This window comes from Danio rerio, chromosome 19 (genome assembly GCF_049306965.1).
Source record: "Danio rerio strain Tuebingen ecotype United States chromosome 19, GRCz12tu, whole genome shotgun sequence".
In the NCBI taxonomy this organism is placed as follows: domain Eukaryota; kingdom Metazoa; phylum Chordata; class Actinopteri; order Cypriniformes; family Danionidae; genus Danio; species Danio rerio.
Genome location: NC_133194.1, coordinates 25,207,911 through 25,229,279, shown reverse-complemented (window position 1 = coordinate 25,229,279; position 21,369 = coordinate 25,207,911). Strand labels below are relative to the sequence as shown.

Sequence of the window (21,369 nt, the reverse complement as noted above, 5' to 3'; positions counted from 1 at the left end):
CTTAGTTAAGACAGTCTTCCATCATTGTCCACACTGATTACTAACATTATACACAAATCACTGGATTCTGGATTTGTCCCATCTTTACTTAAAACTGCTTTACTCACCCCCGTAAAAAACCTAGAGCTGATTCATCCAATGTTGCCAACTACAGACCAATTTCTAATTTTGCCATTTGTCTTAAAAAATACTTGAAAAATGTGTTGTGTCTCAAATCCATCACTATCTCTCTAGTAACAATTTTTTTGAGCTCTTCCAGTCTGGTTTTTGTCCCAACCATAGCACTGAGACTGCTCTTGTCAAGATTGCTAATGATTTACTACTGGCAGCAGACTCTGATTTACTGTCAATTCTTATTCTTCTGGACTTGAGTGCAGCCTTTGACACGGTTTCACACAAGGTTCTTTTGAATAGGCTTGCCTCACTAGGGATCTCTGGCATCCTTCTTTTATGGTTTAAGTCATATCTCGCAGATCGTACTCCGTTTGTTCAAATTAAAGATTTTGAGTCAAGATCGCATTATCATATATCTACTGCCTCTTGGTCACATCTTCAGAAAATACAAGATACAATTTCACTGCTATGCTGACGACACTCAACTCTACCTGTTCACCAAGCCCTCCAGTTATTTTCCTCCTCCTGCTTTGAGTAGATGTTTAGCTGAAATAAAAATCTGGCTTTCAACTAACTTTTTAAAATTAAACAGGGACAAAACTCAAGCCCATCTCATCGACACAAAGTTATTTTTTTATAAAGCTGATCATTTTACAATAGACATTGATAATAGCACAATTCTTCCCTCTGTGCAGGTAAAGAGTTTGGGTGTCATCTTGGATGGCACACTCTCATTTGAAGGTCACATCAATAATATTACGTGTACTGCATATTTCCACCTGAGTAATATCACTCGTCTCAGCCCTTCTCTCACAACCAAAAACACAGCTATTCTTATCCACGCATTAGTTACTTCACGTCTTGACTACTGTAATGCACTTCTTTCTGGACTTCCTTCCAAACTTATCCACAAACTCCAACTGGTTCAGAACCATGCAGCTTGTGTCATCTCTAGCACCCTATCTCACGAGCCTGTCACACCACTCCTCTATCAGCTTCACTGGCTTCAAGTAAAATATCATATTGATTTTAAAATGTTACCTCTAACTTTCAAGAGACTTCATAATACCTGGTACCACCTCGCACTCGATTAAGCACAATGGGGCACAGATCCTTTAGCTCTATGGCTCCTTGGCAATGGAACTTACTTCCCCTAGATATACTGTAAGGAGCAGGGATAGTCTTCATACTTTTAAATCTCGTCTTAAGACCCATCTTTTTAAGCAGGCTTTTCTTTAACAATTTTTTTATCATGTTTATATTATGTTTTTTTTTTATATTGAATATTTTTATTTTTTAAAACCTTTATTTTTTTTACCTGTTTGGTCAATGATTGTTTAGTAATATTTTATTATTAGTTTAATTTGTTTTAGCTTGACTGTTGATGCTTATTGTAAGGCGACCTTGGGTGTCTAGATAGGCGCCATTTACAAATTAAATGAATTATTATTATTATTATTATTATTATTATTAAAAAGAAAATGTTCATTTCTGTGTTATTCAGAAGTTACACTGTAAAAAGTCCATTGATTATACTTAAAAAAAATAAATTAAAAAAAAAGTGTTGCTCACTTATTTTTTGGAATTATCCACATAGTTGATTTACTTTTAAAAAGTGGGTAAAACCAATGCCTTAAAATTATTAAGTAAAGTCAACTAATCACTTTTTTTTACAGTGTAGGGCAGAGATTTCTCAAACTCAATCCGGTCCGGTGTCCTGCAGATTTTAGCTCCTACTTGCCTTAACACATCTTCAAGGATATTTCTAGAAATCCAAGTATTAGGAACTACAAATAATAACTTCTAGTTGATTATTTGGTATCAGAAGTGGTTTATATGAAAGGCAAAGACCTCTAGGCATATAAAGTCATTGGTTGTGGAAATAAAGAATTAATATTGTGTATGACTCCCATGAGCTTGGAGGACTGCATCCATACATCTCTGCAGTGACTCAAATAACTTTTTAATGAAGTCATATGGAATTGCAAAGAAAGCCTTCTGGCAGGACTCCCAGAGTTTATCAAGATTCTTTGAATTAATTTTCATTGCCTCCTCCTTTATTTTACGTCAGACATGCTCAATAATGTTAATGTCTAGTGAATGGGCTGGCCAATCCTGGAGCACCTTGACCTTCTATGCTTTCTTTGGAGGCTGAAGTATGAAAAGGAATTAAGTCCCTCTACTATAGTTTGTAATGTAATGAGTCCACGTTGGTTCCAATAGGTCTTCTACAGTATTTGTGATGATTGGGATGAAGTTCAACAGATGATTTATCAGAAAAATCTACTTTCTGCCGCTTTTCCAAATGATCAACTAGAAGTCAAGTTATTTGTTGCTCTTACAATTGAGATCAGCAACAAAACTTTTGTCAGGTAGTGTAGTTAGAGCATGATTAGCTAACCCAGGTAAAATTTTTAGGACACCAGCTCTTCAGGACCAAGTCTAAGGCCCCGTTTACACTAATGCGTTTTAGTTTGAAAACGCATAAGTTTTGCTACGGTTACGCCAACCGTCCACACTACGCCGGAGTTCTCGAGCGCCGAAAACGGAGCGTTTCAAAAACGCTGGAGAGGCCGTTTTCATTCTGAAACGCTGCTGCTCCGTCTCAGTGTGGATGATGGAAAACGGAGACATCTGAAAACGGAGGCGGGGCTGCTGACATTCGCCTCTCTGATTGGGGCTTTTCCTGAATATTAAGTAGCCTAACACACACAGTTCAGTCCTGCATCTTCTCCGTGTAAGTTCAGACTTCGCATGTTTGATCAAGGCTGCAGTCTCTTCTTCTCAGTTTGATATGGAAAACAGACTATACCGAGGACACGGGTAAATCTTCAAAGGGAACAGTGTACTTCATAACGTCATTCACATCACCCTGGCTACGTTGTTTCACTTTCTCAACAATAAATTGTATACATGAGGAACTGCCTATTTTTATTTTAATATTAACAACTTAACAGACAGCAGAAATGTTGAGGCGCCGTGCTGCATATATGAGCGTCATCTTCACTGTGGATATTTATAACAAAACGGAGCCGATAACAACTGCCTTCTTTCAATTTCAGTGAAAATACGAAACACACCCTCTCTTTTGCTGAATATCAGTTTTAATAATCGATAATGGCCATTATAAAAGTATAACATACAATAAGTTTTTACATTATAGGAAATAAAGGCAAGCGATCAGTCAATATACAGAATAGGCTACGTGGTTTCATCAATCATTAACTTATCTTTGCGCTCAGCCAAAACACGTTACCTGAGAAAAAGTAAGATTCTAATGACCAAAGTCAGGGAATATGTCGTTAGATAAAGACAACAAGATGAATGAAATATCCCGTTTAATAAATATAGTGAGATATTAGATCCAGCGGTAGATGCTTGATGAGAAGTCCGACTAGCAGAGCTCTCATCTGGGTAGATGAGCTGCAGCGCTTGCCAGAGAGTGTCTGTGTGGTCACGTGATGTGCGTTTTCAGCGTTTTGTTGTGGACGGAGAGCAGTTCAGAAACGCTGGGTAAAACGCTAGTGTGGACGCGGATCGTTTTCATTCTAAAACGCCATTTTAAAACTAAAACGCACTAGTGTAAACGGGGCCTAAGAACCCCTGGTGTATACTATAAATAGTAAGTGTTACAAATGGCAATTAAATTACCCTCTTACACCAAATTCAGGTTTCAGAGGTCAAAAACTCTTTTCATTTTCTCCAAAAAATGTATTCAACTATTAGTCTTTTAAAACAAGCATGAACTTGTTAATGTGTGGAGAAAAACATTACCCAAATGCAATTTCACCCATCAGAGTTGTAGCAAAAAGCAATCATGTGCCTGAAGCACCTCAAATTACATAACTGACTTGCTCTTCTTCTACTCCCTGAATTAGTACTATACTCTCAAGTACAATAATACTTTTGTCATTTCATTTACTATAGTTCACCTTTCACATTTTCCTTATGCTTCAAATCACTACTTGCAAAATTGTCATTTACCTCTGAGCTGTTGATTTGGATCATGGCACATAATGCTTTAACCAGTAATGATTGTGCACTAGTGCACTCTGTAGAGATTGTTTTTTGCACTATAAAAGAAAAAACTGAATTCTGATTAATACTGAATTTCTTTAAACACACTCTTTGTTCTATTTATTTTTTTTAAATGCTGGGGTTGTATTTAGGAGTGTGTGTCACAGCATGTCTAGTAGACCAATCTCTTTCATTTCAAAACAACAAAATAACGCCTCATAACACCTCTGTGCGCATGGAGTGATTTAGCTGTGTCACAGAACTTCTTTGCCCTTTTCTTCATTATTCTGTTTTGCTCTGTAAAATTCTAGTTGGAGCGCAAGTTGACTAGACCTGCAACAAAAGAAGATAATGAGCATACAGCACTAGCTCCTCATTGCACTCCAAAGCAGCATTACGGCTGGAGAAAATTGTACTAATTTCAGTAATAGGGTTTTGCCAGCACAGCTAAGACTGAGTGGGTGAGACGCCAACCTTTATTTCCTCATCTCCCTCCTTTTTTTCACCTTTGGTTTCTGGTTAAGAGATCATAACAGTTTGCAGCATTTAAAGAATTTAGTAAAGGGAATTTGAGAACATTTGAACTACTGGAAAAAGCTTGGGGCATTTGCGTTTATATGGATGTGAACTTTGACATCCCAATCTTAATACATAGGTTTAGTATGGTATTAGCCCACCCTTTCCAGACCCAGACGTATTGGCTCTTTTCAGTTTTGGGAGTTCAATATTCAAAAGGTGTAAAGGAGTATAATCAATAGGAATTCTATAAACAAAAAGTTTTAGAAGTTAAAATGTGATGTGAAGATTGCACAGAATCGCCAATTTCACATTTATTTTAAAGTGTTTAATTATTTAGAATATATTTTACTCAAAAGAAAAAAAAATTTGTTTGCAATACTAAATATTTTCTCTTACTTACTTTAAAGTATACAGGAAATCAAAACTAAACATTGATTTTGTTACGTGCATTACTAGTTTTGTGGTGAACAATTCATCTGTGGACGTTAAGGCTGGGCCATATTGCAAAAAAATAAAATAAATCACAATATCATGTTTCATATCATTCGATATCGATAATTATTGAATATTTTTTTATATTGTTTGTTATTTATCCACTTTTATTTTAATTTACCAACATTACTTAGGCAAATAGTTTAAATAGTCAAAAACTAAAATATTTAAACAAAATATCTAATCTCTATAACAAAATAAACCAAAGTGTTAAAGAGACTCTTAAACTTGATAAATAAAATGTTACAAAATGTGTGCAATGGTAAAGTGTAAATACTGAAAAATACAAAAAAAAACTTTAGGGTGCGCATAATAATGATACAATAAACCTCAAACTCTGTCAACAACACCAATTATGATAATCAGATCTTAGCTTTCAAGTAAAGGAACTAGCCATCATTATTTAAACACAATATTACAAATTGTGAAGTTGAGTGACTACATTACCACCTATGCTAAAAAAATCTTTCAGATGGGGAGATAGTGGCTGGACTGCACAAGAAAAAAAAAAAGGCCACTCTGGCGACATCCTTGCATCTTTTTTTAAATTTACAATCTCCTGAAAATGTGCTTCCTGTTTGTTAACATTTAAATTCTCAGATTAAATCTGTCTGAGGTAGCGGGAGTGGCTAACATACTTAACCCCGTCCCTCCAACTGTCAGTTTTACCAGCACTATGACAACAAACAGAAAGGGTGAGGAGGAGGAGTTAGGTTATAACAAAGAGCTTAGAATCACCAAGAGGCCACACTCAATAGAAAGTTCCATTGCAACAGCAGCGTACAGCAACAGCTCCTTGATTCTGTCATTCTGGAGTGAAAGCGATCGTCTGTGCATTTGATCTTATTGCTATCACGATGGCAAGCAGCTGCTTTGCTTTTTATTTATTTATTTAAAAAGCACATTAAAGCTGAGATACAACTTGAAAGACTACAATACACAACTTACTGTCACAATCATCAGCACTTTGAATAGTTTTTTTTACAGACCTATAATATGCTGTTGTTCTATTGGAATTTTCATTCTAAAATGGCAGCCACGTGACACTAGCGGCATCTAGTGGCTGTTTCTTAAATCTCACTAGTGTGTCGCCTGTAGGTGATTTTATGCTTTTTGGTTATAACAAAGACTATAGAAGTCACAAGATGTCACTCGTGTAGTTTGAATGAGGAAATCTGTAACGTCGATATGGCAAATGAAGCCCAGCCTACTAGTACAGGAGCCAATCATTGATCTGAAAAATATATCCAAATAAAACATGAAATCTGAACTTTTAAATTAAACCAAGTGCACTTGAAAATAAAAGTTTTTTGGTTTTGTAATCTGTGTAAAAGGCACGTGAGCTACAGTCCATCCTTTAAAATACACATCACATGACATCAATTACTTAAACGCCCCATAAACTTGTATTCACCATTCCCCATCAAGACCAAGTTGTGAATTATTTTAGAAAACCAACGAGATCTTACAATGCATTATCCAGAGTATGATGATGTGTAACCCTTGAATAAATGAGATTCGTGTCGTGATCTCGTTCTTTTCGAGAGCACATGTGCATCAGCTAAGACACCCTGAAAAAATGCCAATTTAGTTTGAAACAAACTTTTAGAAACTAAACTTATGAGACAGTTGTAATGTGTCTTATGAGACATATGTAATGTAATCGTAGGCTTAGCCTGCCCAAGAGGCATTTCAAATTTGACCGCAGAGTGAAATGACTTGCTTTGACTCTGGTTGTAATAACTCTCTTGAAATCCTTTTCCTGAGCTTTACAAATTTACAACATCCAATAAGCTTGCAGTACAAAAAAAATAAATAAATAAATAACAAGTTACACCCATTCTATTCTCTCCTAATATTCCATTTTGCTGGGAACTGTGTCACAATATGAAAAAAAAATGGTCGCAGTTTATAACTCATGCAGACTTAATGCAGAATTCATGCAGGATTAAATTACTTTAAAATTATTTCCGATATGCTCAAATATGACAACAATCTGACAGGTATAACAAACAATGTGTGTATGTGTACTGGTTTTGGTGTTTTACAAGACTTGGTAGTTTAATGACATGGGTATGACTCACATTCTATAGTATAACCTGGTTGTACTCTAATAAAGTGGTTTAGGAGGACATGCCTTGTCTCCTCTTAATTCATAATTAAAAAAAAAAAAAGTCATACTAAAAAGGGTGTTTTTACATTGAAGTAGGGTAAATGCAGGACTGAATTTTACAGGATTTTTCAGTAACCTGGGTCAAAGGCTTCCAGTGAACTGTAAACCATTACAAATTCAGTGCTTTTAAGGTCTGTTTTCTTTACAGCCTGATTGATATACTATAGAAAGTTGGTCTCTGAATGTTTAAGAAGCACTGCATTAAATTACATTTTCCATGCAATGTCTTTAAAATATGAAAAACTACTATACTCAGGTAATTTTCAATGAAGTTTCTGTTAACCTGCTGATCCTGACGGCGCTTGCATGTAAATGGCTTTTCATCTCTTTTTACACTTGGACAACTAAATGAATGCTAAAGTTTATTTCACTGATTATATTTTGATTACATTACAACGTTGATGCTGTAAAAGGAACCATATAAAATTAAAAATAATCACATTAACCATTTACCGGTAGTTTATTGGTATGTGAAGAAAGATTAGTTGTGCATATACCCCATTGGAATAGGGCCATATAATTTAAGGGTGGGACCATATTATAAGCTGTTATTAATTTATAAATGCATTACGCCTATGGCAGAGATCTTAAACTTAAATTGGCGGGGGGCCTTTTCAGTCACTGACAATTCATAAAAGGGGAGTTTTAACATTCAAGCACAAGGAAAAAGTGGAAACCTCATGTAATTGATGCATCTCAACAGGCATGACGCTTGTATTTCAAGCATTACCTGTCTCCAGTGCAATACAATAGCAAAATTAACAATGCAAATCAGCACGTTTATCATGTCACACATCAGCTGTTGAAATATATCTGTGGTTGTTGTGTGTATGGCCAAGCATTAGACACACACTTAGTCAATTTTCCACAGAGTATATGCAGTCAAAACTCCAGCTTTTTGTTTCTTATTGCACATTTTGAAGGGGGAAGTTAAATTGCTTTGAAAATACTACAGATAATAGACCTAATAATTATTATTTTGTCCAGATGAATTGTATTGTCCCAATAGCAAAAGAACAGCAGAAAGTAGTTTGGGTGTGACTTTACTGCATTTGATATTTTTATTAGCTTTCCTTTTTTTTTGTAAAACTACAATGAAGAGCCGAAAAGTATGTACAAATTCACATTTAATAACAAATTCAATATAACTAGCAATACAATTTTACTATTGTACATAGTTTTTTATGCAAATCTTTATAAGCATATGAGAAAAATCTTAGACAAATTAAATCGAATATTAGTAAAATGATCATATTTGCTACACCACCAGCGTAACATGTAAACCACGAGGAAGTGTTTGAACAACACAAAACTAGTGGTATAAAGGTGATAATAATAAAACGGCTTTTGAATATGTACAAAAATAGAGCTTTAGTAAAAATAGAGCACTTACAAACATATATTTTAACATTTAAATCAGCCCCAGAATTAAAGCGCATGTGTGTTACTCTCGACCCGAATCTCGTTATATTTTTTTTATCTCAGTTGCGGGCCAGAAGTAGGAGGAGGGCGGGCTGTAATTAGCCTGCGGTCCTGCAGTTTGAGACCCCTGGCCTACGGAGAGCCTTGTAAACCACCAAAACCCATGTGTGTGTTAGGATTAGTTTTTCAAACAGGCTGTGTTTTGGATTTGACTTTTACTTAATAATAAAATCCTTCATTTCAAAACTGCATGGATGTGTTAACTTGGTTTATTTGACTACAATTGAAGTATGTTTGAAATTATTAAAGTTTTTAGTGAATTAAAAAAAAATAATAAATAAAAAAATAGAAAGTGGGCAAACACTAATTCACACCATTGTATAACCTAAAATATAAACCATACTGTTGAAGTCAGAATCCTTTTAAATTTTTTTCCTTTTTTATATATATTTCCTAAATGATGTTTAACAGAGCAAGGAAATGTTCACAATATGTCTGAGAATATGTTTTTCTTCTGGAGAAAGTCTTATTATTTTATTTATTTATTTATTTATTTTATTAATATTTTTATTTTGTTTATTTTTTTGCTAAAATAAAAGCAGTTTTAAAGTTTTTAAAAGTCATTTTAAGGTCACAATTATTATCCCCCTTAAGCTAATATTTCCTTTAGTCTACAGAACAAACCATCATTACACAATATCTTGCCTAATTACCCTAATCTGCCTAGTTAACCTAATTAAACATAGTTAAGCCTTTAAATGTCACTTTTAGCTATATTGAAGTGTCTAGTAAAAAGGGAGGGCTAGTAATTCTGACTTTAACTGAATAACTTAAATAAATAATAAACCTTGTAACAACAAATCCCGAGATGCTGTAATCACGGATTGACTCCAGTCTTACAAATTGCATGCTACGTGTGGATTTTTAACCCATCATTTTGCTTGGAGCTTGGAAAACAGAAAATCAGATTGTCTGCAATTGCCTTGGGTGTCATCCAGCCTGTCAGATTACTAATTTGTTAATGATACATGGGAGCAGCCTGAGGTTTACTGCCCTTCACAAAGCCATAAAAGTGATTGGTTCATTTCATGGTTTGAACAGTTGACCTTTCAGTTACCAAATCTGACCCAAAGATAAGACCTCTTCTATTCTTTATTTTTTGGTTTGCTCCTATACTCTCAAAACACCATCAGAGCTCAAAAGAAAGACCTTTTTGTCAGCTAATGTTAAATGGCCTTGATAAAGTCATTTCCGTTCAGTCATGAAGATTTCTGACTTTCATTGTGAAATAGAGGCACAATTACATAGGTCGTCATGCATATTCAGGTTTCATGTGTTATTTTTTGCAATAGTGTCACAATGACCTAGAATTCCTAGAACTCATCATACTTAAATTTCACACATAATTGAAAATGTTTTTTGAAAGTAGTAGACAATGGAGTTGAACAGACTAGCCTTCATAACAGATTGTTCTGCATGGTTTGAATGTTTTAACCATTGTTGTTGTTGTTGTTGTTTTAAAGGGATAGTTCACTCAAAAATGAAAATTTACTCATCATTTGCTCACCCTCAGTTGGTTCCAAACATTTATTTTCTTTCTTCTGTTAAAGACGAAATCAGCTATTTTGAAGTAAACCTGAAAACCTGTAACCATTGACTTCAATAGTAGGAAAAACAAACTCTGTGGAAGTCAATGGTTACAAGTTTTCCAGCTAAAATATTGGGCTCTATTTTGAGGAATCAACTTTTGCTATTGTAAGGATGGAAAATCCGCTTTGCGCCATGGCACATGGTCTAACAGGGTTGAACTTATTCTCTTAATGAGTTATAGGTGTGTTTTGAGAATAAACCAATCAGAGTCTCATCTCCCATTCCCTTTAAGAGTCAGTTGCGTCGCGTCATAGCGTATTTGCTATTTATATGTGGGACTTTGTAAGTGGAAAAACTGAATGCTTCGCTAGAGAGAAAACAGTTAAACAGCATCTGCAGCTCGAGAATGAGAGAATGAGCCTCCTCGTTGTTTACTTTCACTTTCACTCTTGTGGATAGGGAATTGTGTTGTACGCACAGACATCCATTAACCTACATAATTAGTTTTGTTTTTTATGCGCAAAGATTTCTTTCAAAACTATTTCTAAATTCAGTTTTATCTTCCAGCAAACAAATAAATGAACAATAATAATGAAGTGTGTTGAAAAACTATGCCCCATATGGTCTAAAACCTGACAGGTGGGCAAATCTAAGCTTGTTTTTAATAAAACAAATATAAATATGCATATAATAAATAATACTACTAATAATAATAACATTATACAAAAGCAAATTGTCATGAATAAACTGCAAAAGCTCCTCGACATGAAGAAGGCATGGAGGCAGTGGTTTTTATGTTTATGTAGAAAATAATACGTTTTGTAGTATTTTCTTTCTTTAATTCTTTTTTATTTGTAAAGATATTTGCATATTGCTGTACATCCTGTGTGTATTAAGCAATGTATAAGCGAGGGGCACAACTAACACACTCCATGCTGGACTTTACACCTCCTCTTAGCTGAGCTATTGAACAACGTATTTTAGATTGTCAAAATAACAAAGCGCCATTACACACCTCCGTTCTTCGTGCGTGGATTACTCAGTTAGCTGGATTTGGTTATTGACAATTTGACACGATCCAGGATCATTTCGTTCTTTAAAACCGAGAGTTGTTGTCATAGCAACAATTTTGGTAGCCTAAACCTGGTCGGGAGCAGGCTCATTTCATATAAACAGGATTAGATCGGGTCAATTCAAGCAAAGAAAATACTCAAAGTATGTACCAAATTCTGGCATTTTCTTACAGAAGTAGTTATATGCACTTGGGAAAATAGTAAATATTTTTTTTAACTATGTATGTATAAAGTAAAAAATAATAATAATAATAATAAAAAAAAAATATATATATATATATATTAATAAAACGTATACAATCTACTCCCCCGAAATGAAAGTACAAAGACTGCCACCTGGTGGTGCAAAGAGAAAACTTATTAATATGAACGTTTTAGATCGCTTAAGTTCAATTTGTGTATGATAATGCACACTATGTGACTTTGTTTTAAAAGCAATAATACATTTATGGAGTCATAAACATGTTTTGACAGTTAATATGATGGTGATGTGATGCTTCACAAAAGTTGCAGACGCCTTTACCAATATCAAAATGCTTTTTAAACATCCAGTTATTCTTTACACCGATTAAAAGAAATGACTACAATAATACTACTATAGCTACTTTAATAAGAAAAATCCGCTCTAACTGTAAAACTAAATGAATTGCTCTTGACACATGAAAGGGCCAAGCATGCAGCCCATAACAAGGTGTAAAGTTATTTCGTATCATATTTAACAAACCGTTTACTACGAATTTTAAGTAATTTAGCTCACATGGATATTTCAAAATTATTTAGATGATGTCATTACGCTGCTGTGCCGTCCGCCAGTCGTTGCATTGCTGATCATGATTTCGAGGATTGATGGATCTGTCCTTCACAACACACGCAGCGATTCCAGATTAGTTCATCCAGACATTTTAATCTGATTCACAAACTTGTTTGAAGAACCAAAAAAGCTAGAGATCAGTATCAAGATTAAATGATCTAGGATCTGCCAAATCATCTTAGATCATTTTAGCGAGAGACGGGCGAGGGTCCATTGTTTTTAACTGAATGATGTTATGAAAGGACAATGGAATTGAAAAGACAAGCCTTCATAATAAAACCCTTTTTTTTGAGTGCTTTAAAGGTGCATTATGTGAGTTTGACACCCAGTGGTTAACCTAGGTATTGCATTCCTGGATCAAAACAAATGCAAGTGCAGGTAGATTAGATTGAGGACCAACAGGAGTGTGCCTGTCTATCGAACCTAAAGGCTGATTTAAGGCTGCTTTAAATCGTTTTCTGAATAAAAGCAACGGCAAGTAATAGAAAGAATATTTTCCATATTAAATAGAGTGTTTGTTCTAACCAGCTCCTCGAATTGACATATTAAAAATGGCTTCTATATGTTAGCGCTGAACAACAGAAAACCTTGACGCACCTCAGGTACACCTCATGTGCTTTATTCAACGTTAAATGCTAAGAAAGCTTTTCTAAGAAAATTCGTTTCGTCTGGTTCAAACAGCCAAATTGCTTCCACGTAGCCTGTTGTTAGGACATGAGGTTACAATGTAACTTACTCATCTAATGTTTGCATTCGTAATACTTATATTATTTGCTAATTAATATACTCATGTGGAACTCTAAATCTGCGTCTGATTTAGGAGGCTGCTAATGTCCACCGGAGGTCGCATTTCAGTCATGAATGCATGCTTTGAGAGCCTTTATGAATGAAATGCTGAAATAGAATTGGCTAAAGTGGCTGTGTGCGGCCTAAAAGAACCAAAACAAAGACAACGTTCCAGCACGTAATGCACATTTTCAAAGCAGAATATCTGACTTCAGCATTGTTTTTCAGATAAACAAGATTGTTCACTGTAAACATATGGAAAACATATCCAAAGATGCTGTTTTAAATTTAAAAAAAGAATGTTTTTGATACTAATGAAAACAGCAGAAGTCAAGGATTCATTTGAATTATTTAGCTTGACATGTTTACGGCTCCAAAATATTTAAAATATTTCTCTAAATAAAATATATTGTGTTCATAAAGAGAAAAAAAGTTTTACTTGGACATTTAAAAACAATACATTTTATATTCTATGGCATACTGGCCATAATTTCCATTGGGGGTTTTTCATGACGTCATGACATTCATATTATATCCTGGCCTTTTTTAGTATAGGAAGAGGAGAAAAAACCATGTGAAGGTCCACCAGATATCAGTGTAATTGAATTGTGGTCTTCATCTGCAAACATCTGGTTTGAATCAGGTGTCACTTCTCCCATTGTTCTTCTGATCACAGATCCCATCTACTTCTGGCAGCAGACAGAAGAGGATGTGACCTTGTGTGTGCGTTTACCTGAAGGCACAACCAAAGATGACATCCGCTTCAAGCTCACTGTGGACTGCCTGCGTGTTAGAGTAGGAGACTATGCACCACTTCTGGACGGACAGCTTTTCGCTCCTGTTGACCCCGAGGCCAGCACTTGGACCATGAATGATGATAAGAGGTAAAAGAAATACAAGTAAAGCTTATTACTGCACTTTTCATGTTGGAACATCTCCATGAGGCAATATTGTGCGCAAGGTTATTGGATGCAAAAATTCTGATTCTGTCATCAGTTTTCTTTGTAAATCGTGATTTTTACTGTTTTTAACACACTTCGTGCAATACTAAAGCCACATTTTCAAAACAATTCACACAGTTTGCGTTACCAACAAGACACTTGGCCAAAGAGTTCAGCTCTCCCACAAAACTTACTCAGACCAACACAACAGTTCTTCTGCGTAACAAAATAAGCCAGTTTCACAAAACCACCAACAAAAATTCTCAATCAGAAAACATACATTTCATGAATAACACACACTGACAAAAAAACACAAACAGCAGGGAGCATTACAGAAATTATGTAAAAAATAAATAAAAAATCTTATTTTTAAGTCAAGTTTGAATGAATTTTCTGTGCTTTTACAGGTTCTGTCGACCTTTTCACTGTCTTGAATGAAATGTGTGATAAGAGTTAAAAAAAATTTAGTTTTTCCTTATTTTGTCAAATATTTAAAAGATCGTAGAACAAAACAGTTGCTTTCATGTATTGTAATCCACTTTAAAATGTTGGTACATGTGAAAACATTTACTATACATACAGTAGGTGAGAGTTCAAAGTGACTATTACCGCCGCGTCTTATACCGCCGCCGTTTGAAATAACTGCCGCTCTGTTTTTAGTATATGACAGCAGCTTGTGAATGAGCCGCCAGGGGGCGCAAAGGGACGGGATGCGAACGGACAGAAATAGCCTTTACAGCAGCTTTAAATATGCTACTGTGCTTGTAAATGAGATTAAACAATAAGTCAAAGCATTATAATTCCTTCATTAATCATTTAAAATTTGTTAACACACTTTATTGTAAACTTTTTAAGTGCAAAGAGGACTAGTTTTGGAAAATAGAATTGAAGAAATAAAAGACAACTAACATGAAAGCACAAACATTCAGTACAAATAAGTAGTCTTAAATAAATAAATAAAGCAGTCTTTTAGCCTAAATATAGAGAGATGTTCAGTGTTTGCTATTGTGATAGGACTAAGACAAGACATTTTCATTTATGTTTTTATTTCTGTTTTTGTTTTAATTTTCGTTGTTGATTATATTTTACTATCTTATTTTATGTCTCAACAATTGTACATAATAATAAACGAATAATGAAAACTAATTAATAATGAAATTAGGCCTAAATAAATTATTTATTTAAAGATATTGCGGCGAAACACTGAGAAACGGTCAGGGGCATGGTCTAAAGAGGATAAGTTGAATGCTGCTTCATCAAAAGCAAATAAATAAATAAATAAATTGACCTACCTTAAGGAGATCACTGAAAGTATAATAAAACAAATTTTGCCGCAGGACATAACATAAATTAAGTCTCGCAGGTTTATCTTTAATAATTTAGTTTCAGTTCAGTTTTTTTTTTCAAAACGTCAATGTTCTCCTTTAAAGAAGCTATAACTGTTGTTTTGTTTTTTAATTAATGGCTCAGTATGTTTGGTATTTTAATTTCAATTTCAGTCACCTTGCATATGCGTGTGAAATATAATGCCGCATAACCGCGAAAAAAGAAGAAAAAGCTGTCAGTTAGACCTAATTCATCAAAATGAACTGTAATAAAATACAGCATGTATGTTAATACTGGCAGAATGTGAACAAACTCAAGGTAAGGCTAAGATATGTGCTTGCTTTTTTAATGCATTTAAAAAGATTTGCGGCTATGGTGTATAATAATGTTTTTTCTTCCTTTTTTGTATGGTAAAGGACAATGCACATTGTTATTGATGTAAACTTAGACTAAAACTTACCATTGATAAATGTGACCTAGCCTACTTCAAGCAGATAACTTAAAGTATAATAAAAATAATTTTGCCACAGGACATAAATAAAGTCCCGCAAGTTTAGTTTTAATAATTTGGTTTCAGTTTTGTTCAGTTTTTTTTTCTCAAAACATCTGTTTTTCTTTAAAGTAAAATTGTTGTTTTTTGTTGTTGTTGTTTTACTTGTAATGGCTCTCTCTCTCTCTCTCTCTCTCTCTCTCTCTCTCTCTCTCTCTCTCTCTCTCTCTCTCTCTCTCTCTCTCTCTCTCTCTCTCTCTCTCTCTCTCTCTCTCTCTATATATATATATATATATATATATATATATATATATATATATATATATATATATATATATATATATGTAATTATTTAATGATATATAATTATAAATATATTCTTAATAAACTTCCCAGCCACAAATATTGAAGAACACAACTTGTATTAAAACTGGGCGGGGATTAGAAAGAATACAATGCTTGTTATATAATTTAAAATGTTATTCCTCTTGTTCAATTTCTGCATGCACATTTTTTCACCCGCTACTCTGCCAGGAACTTCGCCGCTGGAGAGCACCTTCAAAAATCTCAATCTCATGGCTCATTCTTCACGAATATAGAATTAAAATAATGGCGCGATAGGTTTATTGTGCATCCCGCGGGTGCAACCAACAAGAGTTGTGCATTTTAGTTTAACTTTTTGAGCGTTAAAAGCAGTTCTGTGTTAGTTTTTATTTAAATATATCAAGCCGAAACTAAACAGCGCATTCTCTCCGCCTCCTCGATCATAACCAGCCGGACGCACTGCTGAAGCAGGCAATAGAGACACTCCGTAATACATAATCTTAGCTGATGTTTCGGAGTCGAAAGAATATATTAAAGAGAAATGTTCTTTTAACAGTCCCGATATGTTTAATCTTTTTTTTCTGTCATTTCTCTTCAGCAAATTATATTTTTTTAAAGCTGCTTGATTCTTTTAAAACCGAAAGCAGAGCCCGGCAATTGGTGTTTTTCCATAAGATACGCTTTGTGAAGTTTTTAATGTGTTTTTAAATAGTTTTATTCTATTTAAAGCAGCACCTATATGCCAATTTATCCTAAAAACGCGGCATAGGAGCCATGCATGTCATGTGTCACATAACTGCATTTTCCTACGCGTGCGCGATCAGTTTCTGATCCTTTTGCATAAAGGTTTTTAATCAAAAACAGGCCATTTAATTACTTTCGATGTGCTAAAATATTTGTTAGACGAATGTTATTTTAAAAAAAGCATATGCACATATTACAATTGTAAAATAGTCTAAAATGCATGGTCTGATCAGAAATAAAGGAAATTAGTTATATTTCATTATTTAATGCATAAAATAGGCTAGTCTTTTATAAATTGAGTTGAATTGAATTGAATTGATTTGATTTGAAACTTTTAATTGCATTTTTACGTCCTGTAAATAATAAAAGTTGCATCAGATTGATGAAAACGAATCTTAATACCTGCAAACAGGGCCACAGTTACTTCTTTTTTTCACTGACTGGCATGAATGGCAAACGCGTCAGAAAAAACTGCTGAATCTGCGCGAATATTTGGTTAACTTATAAAACAAATGTCTGGTTTAGTGATGTTAGTAATGCATGGAAAAATGCAAAGCAGAATTCTCCTAAGCTCATTAACCCATGCACTGATGACAGCGAGGGAATCACTGGCCCACCATTTTATTTAATAAAGGTATTATTTCACTGACCTGAACATAACCATTTATAATATAATTAATAACCTATCGTCTAAAGCAGGCAACACTCTATTCAGCTATGTTCTGTGTTTTTACGTAAAAATATATTCGTTTTGGCGAATGCTTGGAGCGTAATATAGATATTTTAAATAACACATTAAGTTCAGTTGTTGTGCATAGAAACATTCATTTTCATAAGGCCCCATATTTAATGCGGTTTCGTTTTTAAACGCATAGGTTTTGTTAAGCCATCCGTCCTATTTTTAGATTTTGTGTATTCATGTTTATGAAAAACACTTAAAGAGTGGAGACCCCTTCCCCCTATTCATAACCTTGTCTGTTAGGTGTTAATGGGCATCAGTGAGGCTGAAATCATGTCGCGTTTTCACTTTCGGGCTAGTAGCTTGCAGCATGACACGCAAACCCTGCCCCCAGAACGTCCCCGGAATTAGATGTTGCATATTGTATCTGTGATCTTAAGGAAAGTGTTAAGTAGACTATTTAAGCACAGAGCGAGTAATAAAACAGCATATATTGCGTTGCGCTCAGCAGCTTTTCACTAATAAAGCTCTTCATGTAAATTTCATTTTTCAATTTTAGCGCGTCATATAAAAACATCAATGCTTGTTTGGGGACACAGAACACACTTATTTTTGTAGTTTCCCCTGATCCGTTTTTAAAGTGGCACTGCACATTTGGTTAACTGAAAAAAGGTCGCAGTTCATTTGCATGATTTGATTATTATCATCGTATCCTAAATAAATAATAAATAAATAAATAATATTTTAAACCTTCTCTGGTGTTTACTGTTTTTAGAGAATATATAAAATCTTTTTTTTTAACAAAGCCTTTGTAAAATGGCTTTTGGTTAATATGGCTTTAAAGGTTTCATTTATGTAGGCTATAAAGGCCTACCTTGTTGCTTTTGCTTGTTTTATAATGGTTTATTTATTTCATGCGATTTTATTATATCAGATATTTGTAATTCTTTAAATTATATTTCAATAATGCTTAGGCTATTTTATAAAGATATGACACTTGTTTTAAGTCTACAAAAGGGTACACGTAAAGTTTTATGTCTTTCTATTTTATTCATATTGTGTATTATCTGCAAAATAAATAACAAAAAGAAAGAAGCTGCTCGCAGCTTACCAGAGCTGTGAAGGGAGCGCTCATTTGCTCAATCTCTCACACCAACACACATATGCAGGCATATAAACACGCACAAACACACCGTTTAAACTTGACAAAAACTCTCGAAAACGTTTAGTCTGCTGTGTCTTTAATATGGTGTAAAGATTATTATGCGTTATTGAAACATCCAGGGGGACGCAGCAAAGTCACTTATAAATTAAAATTGTATTATTTTATGCAACAGCCTTACATTTAAAACGGAAACATAACGGCGATTATAATCAAAAAGACCTCTCAACCCATAAGGCTAGATGCTTTCTTTCCCTTATTTATTAATTTATTTGTTCATGTGTTTGGCGCATGTAACTCGTGTGCCTTCGGAAAACTAGTGTAATGACGGCAAGCCATCTTTCCCAGACTTGGGGCAAAGTCCGCCTCTCCTTTCACTTCGCCCCCCAAAGCCCCAGCTGGCCCTCCTGGCATCCTCTGCGTAAAACATATGCTGGATAAGTTGACGGTTCATTTCGCTGTGGCAATTACAGACTTATAAAGGGACTAAGCCGAAAAGAAAATGAATGAAAGAATGAATTAATAATAATAATAATAATAATAATAATAATAATAAAATAAGGTAATGATCTTTACACAGATGCCGCGTACGTGGCATTTTTTATTTTTAGAGATGGTTCATTTGAATTGCCTCTGCCACTTCCCCCACCTCAAACCTGAAAGTTGCAGAGAGAACTATAGCCTATTTACACCTTAGCCTCAATAGCAACAGTTCATAGCCCATTTACACCAAGACAGCGCAAGTTTAGCGGAAGAATGTCAAATCAGAATCACGCAGATGAAGCACACCAGCTACTACTATCATGAAACTATTAAAATGGCATTGGCATAACTTTATTTATTTTCAGCAGCTTTTTTTCGCTCAACAGAAATGCGGCGTTGGGAAGCATTTAATAAATAAAAGCAGGGTTAATAGTGACGTGATTCAAATGATGGATCTGCGACAGAGAAACTATAGGGGTTTTGGGAAACACTCACTACTATATCCTCCCCCCCCCAAACTATGCATATTCAGCGCAAGTTACTGTACGGCTTTGTTTGGGAAAGCACAGGTCCGCTGGTGCCGCGCGCCTCTTTCTCTGGGCCGAAGCGAGATGATTTTAAAAATATTAAAGATATAGATTAATTAATTATTCAGCAAAATTGACATTTATTTCATATTTCACTATGCATTTCATCTGATAGGCTAATCTTTATAGCTTAATTAAACACATATTGTCAAAACCCACACGTGTATAAAAATGAAAATGGCAGTTGTTATTTTTAGACTCCGATTTGTTATTTGTTGCCTAGGCTATTTTCACATTTGAGGTGCTTTATTGGCATGACAAATAACTGTACATTCGTATTGCCAAAGCAGTGCAGCGTCACTGCGTACAAAGACAGTGCAAAAAGGGCAGTAGTGCAAACAATTATGGATATAACATATAATAAAGAAAATAAAATAAAAAAATTGAATAATAAAAATAAAAATAGAATCATGATAAAGGTAATGATAGTAGCCTATTATCAAAAGTAAGTCCACAAATAAAGAGTTCGAGTATTTGTGTGTTGGAGACAGTGGAGCGGGTATTGTTAGTTGAACGCACAACGCGCTCTGTGCTGGACTTTACACCTGCTTTGATCTGGTGCAGGCATAAATGCGCATGCGGTGGAGGCGCACTCTAAACTCACACTGGAGAAAACTGGACTAGTGGATATCACAAAGACACGCAGTTTAATTTATTTCATGTTTTGCTTAACTAATTCTTTGAATAAAACTATTGAGCTATAAAGGGGAAAAACGCAGGAGAAATTTCCCGTTACATTAATTTTAGCACAGCTGCCATTCATTTTCACATTAGTTTTTGAGTTAGGGATTAATATTAAAGTAGCCTAGTAAAAATGTCTATACTATAAATAATATTATAATTTATTATATCCATTATTATTATTATTATTATTATTATTATTATTATTATTATTTTAATTATTATTATTAAGCTATACAATTGACAAAACGCAGAACAAAATATTTGCTTTCATTTTGGCATAGCTAAAGCACACGTTTACAGTTATGTTAAAAAAACATCCCCTTCTACAGCAGCAGTCAATTTAGGACACTTAAAAATGTCTTTTGCGTTTAAAGATGATCGACCTGCGAAGTTATGTTTACAGTGTTGTAAAAGAAAAAGGTAGGCTATTTAGTGCGTGTGGATTTACCGCGGATCCACCTCTTGCGCTGCAGGCTGAATAATTTAGGTAGACATGGCTTTCTGTTTGGCTACACTAATGCCTAAAAATGTAACTAAGTAACACATTAATTTTAGAAACTATTTTTAAATGGCATTTAACATTTAAATTTATTTTTTTTATTTAATGTAACATTTAAATATAATTTAATTTAAAACATTTATTTTTTCCTCGCTGATTTTGGTTGAGTAATAAAGCGTGATGACTCAGATGATCTAGTTTAGCTTGCATGTGTGGGCGTATTTTGACGTCTTTACCTAAAACTTTACACATTTATAATGTTTAAAATAAAACGGAAAGAAATAAAGAGACTAACATAATTTAAACCACTTGTTTGGTGCTTAACATTATCTTTCTGCATTAATGTAAACGGTATCGTTGCCTTCATTAATAAAATCGGTAATAGCAAAACTGCATATTATTATTACTATAAAAAGTAGGACTATATCGGTAATGCAAAGTAATGAATTAATA

At 34.3% G+C, this 21,369-nt stretch overlaps 1 protein-coding gene across 2 annotated transcripts in view; it reads left to right on the top strand.

Moving 5' to 3' along the window:
• Positions 1 to 21,369, top strand: part of nudcd1 (NudC domain containing 1) — an 84,416-nt gene that overhangs the window by 22,376 nt on the left and 40,671 nt on the right. The window contains exon 6 of one of the 2 annotated variants that reach the window (XR_012394570.1): positions 13,674 to 14,523. Coding sequence is in view for 1 of the 2 variants with exons in the window: in NM_001020627.2 (NP_001018463.1) it covers positions 13,674 to 13,881 (208 nt within the window). In the remaining variant the exon portion in view is untranslated. 2 annotated transcript variants of the gene reach the window in all.